This window comes from Rutidosis leptorrhynchoides, chromosome 9, assembly GCF_046630445.1.
Source record: "Rutidosis leptorrhynchoides isolate AG116_Rl617_1_P2 chromosome 9, CSIRO_AGI_Rlap_v1, whole genome shotgun sequence".
NCBI lineage: Eukaryota > Viridiplantae > Streptophyta > Magnoliopsida > Asterales > Asteraceae > Rutidosis > Rutidosis leptorrhynchoides.
The window spans coordinates 31657436-31669188 of record NC_092341.1 but is presented as its reverse complement, the minus strand read 5'-3'; the positions used below and the strand labels follow the sequence as shown (position 1 = coordinate 31669188).

General features: G+C 31.1%; 1 protein-coding gene across 1 annotated transcript; it reads left to right on the top strand.

Annotated features, from left to right (window-relative positions):
• Positions 1–4062: 4062 nt before the first annotated feature.
• Positions 4063–4667, top strand: LOC139867907 (uncharacterized). The gene is made up of 2 exons (XM_071856253.1): positions 4063–4271; positions 4355–4667. The coding sequence occupies exons 1-2, from the start codon at positions 4063–4065 to the stop codon at positions 4665–4667; spliced, it is 522 nt and encodes a 173-aa protein (XP_071712354.1).
• Positions 4668–11753: the final 7086 nt, after the last annotated feature.

Genomic DNA, 11753 nt, shown 5'->3' with positions numbered 1-11753 from the left:
GAGTTAGCTATACAGGGTTGAGGTTGATTCCAAAATATATATAGTTTGAGTTGTGATCAATACTGAGATACGTATACACTGGGTCGTTGATTGATTCAAGATAATATTTATCGATTTATTTCTGTACATCTAACTGTGGACAACTAGTTGTAGGTTACTAACGAGGACAGCTGACTTAATAAACTTAAAACATCAAAATATATTAAAAGTGTTGTAAATATATTTTAAACATACTTTGATATATATGTATATATTGTTATAGGTTCGTGAATCAACCAGTGGCCAAGTCTTACTTCCCGACGAAGTAAAAATCTGTGAAAGTGAGTTATAGTCCCACTTTTAAAATCTAATATTTTTGGGATGAGAATACATGCAGGTTTTATAAATGATTTACAAAATAGACACAAGTACGTGAAACTACATTCTATGGTTGAATTATCGAAATCGAATATGCCCCTTTTTATTAAGTCTGGTAATCTAAGAATTAGGGAACAGACACCCTAATTGACGCGAATCCTAAAGATAGATCTATTGGGCCTAACAAACCCCATCCAAAGTACCGGATGCTTTAGTACTTCGAAATTTATATCATATCCGAAGGGTGTCCCGGAATGATGGGGATATTCTTATATATGCATCTTGTTATTGTCGGTTACCAGGTGTTCACCATATGAATGATTTTTATCTCTATGTATGGGATGTGTATTGAAATATGAAATCTTGTGGTCTATTGTTACGATTTGATATATATAGGTTAAACCTATAACTCACCAACATTTTTGTTGACGTTTTAAGCATGTTTATTCTCAGGTGATTATTAAGAGCTTCCGCTGTCGCATACTTAAATAAGGACAAGATTTGGAGTCCATGCTTGTATGATATTGTGTAAAAACTGCATTCAAGAAACTTATTTTGTTGTAACATATTTGTATTGTAAACCATTATGTAATGGTCGTGTGTAAACAGGATATTTTAGATTATCATTATTTGATAATCTACGTAAAGCTTTTTAAACCTTTATTGATGAAATAAAGGTTATGGTTTGTTTAAAAATGAATGCAGTCTTTGAAAAACGTCTCATATAGAGGTCAAAACCTCGCAACGAAATCAATTAATATGGAACGTTTTTAATCAATAAGAACGGGACATTTCAGCCACCGTCGAGTCACTTGAATGATCAATTGTTACCGGTTGGCCCAGGAATTCTCGACCAAAATCTAAGTTTGGCATTCGAAATCCACAAGCGTCCCATAGTGGTACCAAGGATCACCCTAGGCCTTAAGTAGCGTTGACGTTCGAGTAATTTCACATTATCGTGTATGTTAAAATCTTAAGATTTAAGTACAGTTTCTAAGGTATAGTGTAGCATTTATCAATTAAAGGCACTATGGTCAAGGAAAGTTGTAGTCCTACATTGCTAAGGTACCTAATTGTATAAGGCACACATAAAATGCAATCCTGGTTCTCTACAACAACCTGCTCTGATACCAATCTTTCACACCCCCAAAATAGGGCCTAGGGTATTTGTGACTAATTATATCAAATCACAGTTGTATATACGAGAACGACTCTATATGAGACGTTTTGAATAAAACATTTATTAATAAAACAGCGGAAGCATTAAAAGTTTTACATCAAATTTAAACTGAAATAATAATAATAGTCTTAATGCAAAGTAAATGTAATGAAATGAAGACTCCATGTAGCAGCATTCAATTAATCAGGTAGCAATCATGGCAATCATCTTATTCGTCACCTGAGACAAAACATGCTTAAAGTGTCAACCAAAAAGGTTGGTGAGTTCATTAGTTTATCAAAATCAATCATTTCTGTTATAATAATAGGCCACAAGATTTCAGTTTCATAAATATCCGTACACTAGCAAGTGTATAAAAGCATTCTATAAGTTGTAGGCACCCGGTAACAAGCCTTAACGTTCATGTTTTACCCTCTGAAAGTACACCGAATCAGGTGTGTTATATAAACCTCGAAGTACTAAAGCATCCCATAGTCAGGATAGGGTTGTCAGGCCCAATAGATCTATCTTTAGGATTCGCGCCTACCGTACATAGACAGGTAGTTTAATGTTACCAAGCTAAGGGTATATTTCTGGTTTAAACCCACATAGAATTAGTTTTAGTACTTGTGCCTATTTCGTAAAACATTTATAAAACAACACATGTATTCTCAGCCCAAAAATATATATAAAAAGGGAGTAATGAAACTCACCTTAAATAGCAGTTGAAGTATTCCACGCAAGAAAGGAAAGTAAAGCAAGTAAGTGACCGAGATATCAACTAGAAGTAGTTCTTAAGAGAGAAATGAGAGATTAAGGTGTAAGTTTGAAATGAGAAATGTATGTGGTATTTATAGTTGAAAATGTTAGGTAAAAAAAAATTAAAATAAAATAAGTAAATCTTAAAAGTTAAAATAAGAAAAAGTATTTTGTATTTTTATTAAAAGTAAATCTTAAAAGTTAAAATAAGAAAAAGTAGTTTGTATTTTTATTAAAAGTAAAATCTTAAAAGTTAAAATAAGAAAAAGTATTTTGTATTTTTATTAAAACTAAATCTTAAAAGTTAAAATAAGAAAAAGTAGTTTGTATTTTTATTAAAAGTAAAATATTAAAAGTTAAAATAAGAAAAAGTAGTTTGTATTTTTATTAAAAGTAAAATCTTAAAAGTTAAAATAAGAAAAAGTAGTTTGTATTTTTATTAAAAGTAAATCTTAAAAGTTAAAATAAGAAAAAGTAGTTTGTATTTTTATTAAAAGTAAATCTTAAAAGTTAAAATAATAAAAAGTAGTTTGTATTTTTATTAAAAGTAAATCTTAAAAGAAAAGTAGTTTGTATTTTTATTAAAAGTAAATCTTAAAAGAAAAAGTAGTTTATATTTTTGTATTTATTTATTAAAAGTAGATATAGTTTTTATTTTTATTTTGTATAAAATTCTAAAAAAAAAATGTTTAATATATTTCTAAACATTTTATTTCTATATTTGTTTAATTATTAAATACGAATTTTATATAAAAATTATTATTATATTTAGTTTTTATAAAAATTAAAATTTATGATTATTAATTTATAGTTTTTATTAGTTTTATAAATGTTATAATATTATTTATTATTTAGTTAATTATATATTCTATTAACTAAATAACAAAAGTAATATAAATATTATATATATATTCATTGATGTAATTATGTTATATTATATATCATAATCTTATTTATAATATTTATAATTATATTATTTATTTTAAGCGTACGTTTATTCGGTCAACGTTAAATTTATTCGTATATAACAACTCTAGGTATTTTAGTAAAATCGGAAGTCGAAAAGTGAGGGTTGTTATATAATAAGATGAAGAAATTGAATGATTGGTCCCCGGTGATCGAGAAATTTAACAAGAGGTTAGCGGATTGGAGAGCAAAAATGATTTCATTCGGTGGACGGTTAACTTTAGTTAAGTCGGTTCTCTCTAGCCTACCTCTCTATTAATTCTCGCTCTTTCGTGCCCCTACTTATGTGCTAAATTCTCTCGAGAGTGTGAGACGGAATTTTTTTTGGGGCGGGACGGGTTCTAACTCTAAAATGTCATGGGTTAAGTGGGAAAAAATCCTTCTTCCTCATGAAGAAGGAGGTTTAAATATCATGTCCTTAAAAAGTAAAAATTTAGCTCTTCTTTGTAAGTGGTGGTGGAGGTTTAAAATCGAAACTAACACTTTGTGGGTCACCGTAATTCGTAGCATTTATGGTTCTAATGGAGGTCTTGTGCTTGGAAACGGGCTTTTCCGAAAACCAAACGCTAGCGTTTGGAATTCTATTTGTGTTGCAGGAAAACATGTGGACGGGTTAGGGATTTCTTTCTCTAAGTCTTTCATACTCTTGATCGGGGACGGGAAAAAGCACCTCTTTTTGGAATGACATTTGGGTGGGGAACGCAAGCTTCAAAGACAGATTCAAAAGATTATACAGGCTCGAGATTGACAAAGATATCAACATCAGTAACAAAATCGAAGAATTTAAGGGAGATGGGCTCGGCAATTGGGCCTATCCACCTATGGGACGAACGAATAGTGAACTAATTGAATTGCGAGATACTGTTCGGAACTTGCAGCTGATCGAAGATAAAAAAGACTGTTGGAGCTGGAATCTCAATTCGAAGGGTACATATACGGTCAAGGACTGTTCGGTTCTAGTGGACAAAGTCATCCTACCACGTGCAGTTAATTCAATTGAGTCGTTGCGAAATGGTTTGGTTCCAAAAAAGTAGAGGTGTTTATTTGGCGGGCGAGATTAGGTCGTATACCGGTAAGGTTCGAGTTTGATAAACGGGGCATCGATTTGAACAGCGTGAGATGTCCGATTTGTGATGGTGACATTGAGACGGTGGAAGATATACTTTTTTCTTGTCAAATGGCCAAAGACGTATGGGCGAAAGTCCTTAAATGGTGGGGGTATAATTCGGCTTTATTCGGGTATGAGGATATTTTTAATGGTACCTTTGGCTACGTAGCACATGATCACAAAAGGAACCAATGGCAAGATGTTTGTTGGGTGGTTTGCTACATTCTATGGAAGAATAGAAATGCAAAGGTGTTCAAGAATAAGCTCGAGACGGTCCCATCTTTATTTAGCGAGGTTCAAGTTCTTTCATACGATTAGATTTCATGAAGTTGCAAGGATCATATTATGGATTGGCTTCAATGGTTCTCACAACCTTAGTTTTTCTCTCTTTTTTTTAGTTGCAATCTTTGCAATTAGCTTAGGGCGGTGTAATTTGTTTTCTCTATTTCTTTCGTGATGTATCGTGTTGTTAAGGTTGCCCAGTCAACCATGTACTATTCGTGATTGTTTAATATAAGTCCTTCTTGCTTTTCAAAAAAAAATTTAGCATCCATCTCGAGTCTTAAATTAGACAAAAGCTAGATCTCGGTTTACAATCCCTTCCTCACATAAAGCATGATGCTTACATCCAATGTGTCAGACCCACATCTCCCATAACTTTTCCATACGCCACGTGTCTAGCTTCTCTGATTTTCCCTTTTTTTTAAATTAAACCATCAAAAATTGAGGAAACCCTCCGTTCCACATTATGTCTCAACCATTCAGCGATTCCTCTCCCTTTTTTCCATTTTCTTCAACCGCCGACCTGCATTTTTCGCCTGAAACGATTTTTCTTCAGAAACGATTTCCCAATGATTTTGAGAAACCTTAAATTACCGCACGGCCTGTCACATATGTAGTGACCCGAACTTTTCCATGTTTATATATATTAATTGAGATTGATATTTACATGATTAAATGTTTCCAACATGTTAAGCAATCAAACTTGTTAAGACTTGATTAATTGAAATATGTTTCATATAGACAATTGACCACCCAAGTTGATCGGTGATTCACGAACGTTAAAACTTGTAAAAACTATATGATGACATATATATGGATATATATATATAGTTAACATGATAATATGATAAGAAAACATATCATAAAGTATATTAACAATGAACTACATATGTAAAAACAAGACTACTAACTTAATGATTTTTAAACGAGACATATATGTAACGATTATCGTTGTAAAGACATTTAATGTATATATATCATATTAAGAGATATTCATACATGATAATATCATGATAATATAATAATTTAAAATCTCATTTGATATTATAAACATTGGGTTAACAACATTTAACATGATCGTTAACCTAAAGGTTTCAAAACAACACTTACATGTAACGACTAACGATGACTTAACGACTCAGTTAAAATGTATATACATGTAGTGTTTTAATATGTATTTATACACTTTTGAAAGACTTCAATACACTTATCAAAATACTTCTACTTAACAAAAATGCTTACAATTACATCCTCGTTCAGTTTCATCAACAATTCTACTCGTATGCACCCGTATTCGTACTCGTACAATACACAGCTTTTAGATGTATGTACTATTGGTATATACACTCCAATGATCAGCTCTTAGCAGCCCATGTGAGTCACCTAACACATGTGGGAACCATCATTTGGCAACTAGTATGAAATATCTCATAAAATTACAAAAATATGAGTAATCATTCATGACTTATTTACATGAAAACAAAATTACATATCCTTTATATCTAATCCATACACCAACGACCAAAAACACCTACAAACACTTTCATTCTTCAATTTTCTTCATCTAATTGATCTCTCTCAAGTTCTATCTTCAAGTTCTAAGTGTTCTTCATAAATTCCAAAAGTTCTAGTTTCATAAAATCAAGAATACTTTCAAGTTTGCTAGCTCACTTCCAATCTTGTAAGGTGATCATCCAACCTCAAGAAATCTTTGTTTCTTACAGTAGGTTATCATTCTAATACAAGGTAATAATCATATTCAAACTTTGGTTCAATTTCTATAACTATAACAATCTTATTTCAAGTGATGATCTTACTTGAACTTGTTTTCGTGTCATGATTCTGCTTCAAGAACTTCGAGCCATCCAAGGATCCATTGAAGCTAGATCCATTTTTCTCTTTTCCAGTAGGTTTATCCAAGGAAATTAAGGTAGTAATGATGTTCATAACATCATTCGATTCATACATATAAAGCTATCTTATTCGAAGGTTTAAACTTGTAATCACTAGAACATAGTTTAGTTAATTCTAAACTTGTTCGCAAATAAAAGTTAATCCTTCTAACTTGACTTTTAAAATCAACTAAACACATGTTATATATCTATATGATATGCTAACTTAATGATTTAAAACCTGGAAACACGAAAAACACCGTAAAACCGGATTTACGCCGTCGTAGTAACACCGCGGGCTGTTTTGGGTTAGTTAATTAAAAACTATGATAAACTTTGATTTAAAAGTTGTTATTCTGAGAAAATGATTTTTATTATGAACATGAAACTATATCCAAAAATTATGGTTAAACTCAAAGTGGAAGTATGTTTTCTAAAATGGTCATCTAGACGTCGTTCTTTCGACTGAAATGACTACCTTTACAAAAATGACTTGTAACTTATTTTTCCGACTATAAACCTATACTTTTTCTGTTTAGATTCATAAAATAGAGTTCAATATGAAATCATAGCAATTTGATTCACTCAAAACGGATTTAAAATGAAGAAGTTATGGGTAAAACAAGATTGGATAATTTTTCTCATTTTAGCTACGTGAAAATTGGTAACAAATCTATTCCAACCATAACTTAATCAACTTGTATTGTATATTATGTAATCTTGAGATACCATAGACACGTATACAATGTTTCGACCTATCATGTCGACACATCTATATATATTTCGGAACAACCATAGACACTCTATATGTGAATGTTGGAGTTAGCTATACAGGGTTGAGGTTGATTCCAAAATATATATAGTTTGAGTTGTGATCAATACTGAGATACGTATACACTGGGTCGTGGATTGATTCAAGATAATATTTATCGATTTATTTTTGTACATCTAACTGTGGACAACTAGTTATAGGTTACTAACGAGGACAGCTGACTTAATAAACTTAAAACATCAAAATATATTAAAAGTGTTGTAAATATATTTTGAACATACTTTAATATATATGTATATATTGTTATAGGTTCGTGAATCAACAGTGGCCAAGTCTTACTTCCCGACGAAGTAAAAATCTGTGAAAGTGAGTTATAGTCCCACTTTTAAAATCTAATATTTTTGGGATGAGAATACATGCAAGTTTTATAAATGATTTACAAAATAGACACAAGTACGTGAAACTACATTCTATGGTTGAATTATCGAAATCGAATATGCCCCTTTTTATTAAGTCTGGTAATCTAAGAATTAGGGAACAGACACCCTAATTGACGCGAATCCTAAAGATAGATCTATTGGGCCTAACAAACCCCATCCAAAGTACCGGATGCTTTAGTACTTCGAAATTTATATCATATCCGAAGGGTGTCCCGGAATGATGGGGATATTCTTATATATGCATCTTGTTATTGTCGGTTACCAGGTGTTCACCATATGAATGATTTTTATCTCTATGTATGGGATGTGTATTGAAATATGAAATCTTGTGGTCTATTGTTACGATTTGATATATATAGGTTAAACCTATAACTCACCAACATTTTTGTTGACGTTTAAAGCATGTTTATTCTCAGGTGAATATTAAGAGCTTCCGCTGTTGCATACTAAAATAAGGACAAGATTTGGAGTCCATGTTTGTATGATATTGTGTAAAAACTGCATTCAAGAAACTGATTTCGATGTAACATATTTGTATTGTAAACCATTATGTAATGGTCGTGTGTAAACAGGATATTTTAGATTATCATTATTTGATAATCTACGTAAAGCTTTTTAAACCTTTATTTATGAAATAAAGGTTATGGTTTGTTTTAAAAATGAATGCAGTCTTTGAAAAACGTCTCATATAGAGGTCAAAACCTCGCAACGAAATCAATTAATATGGAACGTTTTTAATCAATAAGAACGGGACATTTCAACATACCTTAATTTCATACTCTTTTTCCTGAAATCTAATTGTCGGTGCTATATCTATTTGGATGTGATCCTTATTTTATTTTTGCCCTAATTATTTCTTTTGTTCCGCCTTATGATTAGAGGCTGTAATTAGTTAATTATAATATTTAGCGGTTAATCATAATCGCTCGATTCAAATCTCCGGTAATTTATCAGGTACGCACGTCTCTTTTCTGATTTCTATTTGTTTTTTTTTGTCAGATTAAAATCTGTATATCGTTCTTCAATTTTGGTGGGACACATCTTGGTGATTTTGAAATTTAAAGACTGATTAGGGTTTAATCGCTTGTCTTGAAGACTGATTAGATATGCAACCGTGTTAATTAGTTCTTAACTAATCGATCATTATGTTGATTTACCCAATTTTTATTTTTTTATGATTGGATTTTTGATTTACAAAATTATGCTTTTTTCTAAAAAAAATTTACATCGGTTTGTAAGTTAATTCAATCATTTAAACCTGTTTATGTTCGTCTTCTTTTTTTATTGACTAATTGGTTAAGTGTTAACAAATCACAGCTTTGTTGAAAGAATTTTGTAGATATGTTAGTTTGTTCTCTGCAACTTCATTTTTTTCTTACTTATTTTTGTTTTTTTTGTTAATCTTTGGTATCTATCTATTTTTGTAATGTTATTGTTTCTGTTTATTGCTTTGCACTTTAATCATCAATTCTGTAAAGGTATTAATTCATAGAGGAAGATAAGTTGAAGATGTAGTTTCGAATTCGTTACTTTCTTTGTTGAAAGAGCTTTTTCAAAAGAGATGTTACTCTTCGTCATGTAACAAAGGTACCTTGTATTTTCATGTCAGAAAAATTTGAAGTTCTGTTTATGATCTCACATCACCTTTACAATTTAATTTTCATAAGTCTATGCGTTATAGATAAAATTTTTAATCATAACTATATTTGACGATATACTTAGTCTATGCAGATAACGTAAATGAATGAAAATTCTGAGTTCGGACAGTGATGATTTACATTCTATGCAAATTGAATATCCCAAGATGTGTGAAGTTTTTGGAGGTTTTAGCATCTACCTTGTAATGCCATTTAAGGTTTGTTTTTTTTTTTTTTTTACTTTTGTTTGATTTTCTTTTAGGATTAGTAGATGTTGACTTTAATAAATGTGGAATTGATACTCAGTTAGTCAATGGTACTCTTGAGTTCGTTCATAGTTGAAAACTAAAATTGAAGATTGCAAATACTTTCATGGGTAGCATTGAAGCTCCCTATTTCAATTATTTCTCTTATATACTAAAAGAACACCGTATTTTGGTCGTATTACTCCATCAAACGACATTCAAGAGTTGGGATCTCTTTCCTGCAGGCTAAATGTGTTTAATCCGTTATGGCTACTCTTAATTATTACTTTATTTTCTTATTCGTTATTGATATGTGGTTTTATGATGTTATTTGTGTTTGTGGAGTTATTGTCTTCGTCTATGTTTTCTTTTTGTTGTTTGGGTTCGAGCGAAAGATTGCTCGATATATGTTTCTTTTATAATGGCACCTAAACAAAGACATAACAAGTCTATGGTGGCTGTTTTCCCATCATTGCTGGTGTAAGTGGTGATGGCTGTGTAAGCCCACTTGGAAGATAACGAAAGTACCTGTTAAGACAACATGTGTTAGGAATGATAGTTGTGTCACTAGATTTTGTGTTTTATATATAGTTATCTGTATATTTATATTTTTACTATTCAAGGGATTTGTTTGTGCTTTGTTATGCTGTTTATGTTTATGTATGTAGCTGTTGGTGTTTCGCCTATTAAACTCCTGTTGCTCGCACATTAAAATCTGTGAGTTCCTCTTTCGACCAAGGTCGTAGTTTACGCAATTACTGCTATTTGGTTTCTCTAATTTTTTGTTCGCCGTAGTCATAAGATTGCTTCCTTTTTTGACGTTATATTTTTCTATAATCTTTCTATTAACTGCTAATGAAGTAATCGACCCGAGAGAGTGAGTTGTGTAGTAATGCAATTTATCTTTGCTATGTGCATTACACAACGGTTTGATAACGCATAGGATCAACGGTTTTCAGGACAGTTTATGGTTCAGTATTTTTATATTGGACAAGGTATGTCTTAATAGAGCATACATATTGCATTGTAAGTGAAGGTATTTCGTATGCCCGAGAGACATATTAAATTAATGTGGCTAATGTGTTATGATCCAAGTCGGGTCATACCCAATAACAAGCTTACCAACACTCTATACATATTTGATATTAACGATTGGATCGTTAATATAAATACACGACACTTGAACTTTAGAAAATCGGTTTTCTAAAGTATTACCACTTGAGATAAATTATTTGGATAATTTATATATATATATATATATATATATATATATATATATATATATATATATATATATATATATATATATATATATATATATATATATATATATATGTTAAGAATTTAATTATTTATAGGTTTAAATAATTATGTTGTGTTATGATTTATAAATTGGTTTATAAATATTCAAGTAACTTAATTTAAAACATGGGATTTATCTTGTTTTATAAAAAAAGTTCCCTTGATTAAAATAACCCCTAAGGGTGACGGTTTTTGAGGGAAACAAGGGATCACCTATGATTAATTTTGTGACTTTTAAGGCTACACAATTCTTAAGATACATGCCTATTTAGTTTACCTATGGTTTTGACTAAAAAGGCACTTGTAACACACATAAACTCTCTAATCAAAACTGCATTCTGCACTCTTGTTTTCTGCTGAATCTGGCCGAGAGGTAGAGGGTGAGAAAGAGAGTTTATTTGTGAGTTGCAAGCTAAATTTCAAGTGGTAACAAAATCCTAACTAAAGGCTAAGTGTTGGTGTATAGTTTGGGGTATTTCTCCTTGAGGTTTCATCACTTTGGAGCTTGCTTTCACCATCATATTCCAAGCTTGCTGCTGTCCAAATTCAGCACAATATCCACCATTAAAGAGGTATAAACACTCTTCCTTTCTTGTTAATTAGTAAGCATCATTTCACAACTTGATCCAAGATGGGATTTAGCTTTAATTGGTTCAATGATAACAAGTTAAATTGGTAATTTCACGCTTCCGTTTTATAATGATTCTTAAATGGTTTTAAGAGTTTCAAACTTGTTAAATCCCAACAGTAAGTGGAAAATGTATGTCTATAGAGCATACATATTGCAGGTTTTTGTAGTGGACAAGGTATATCATTATAGAGCATACATATTGC

Bases quoted from the DNA above. Each gene is read 5' to 3' on its own strand.
- LOC139867907 (XM_071856253.1), top strand. From the start codon at position 4,063: ATGGGACGAACGAATAGTGAACTAATTGAATTGCGAGATACTGTTCGG. The intron at 4,272-4,354 runs GTAGAGGTGTTT...CGATTTGAACAG, and splicing joins AATGGTTTGGTTCCAAAAAA to CGTGAGATGTCCGATTTGTG.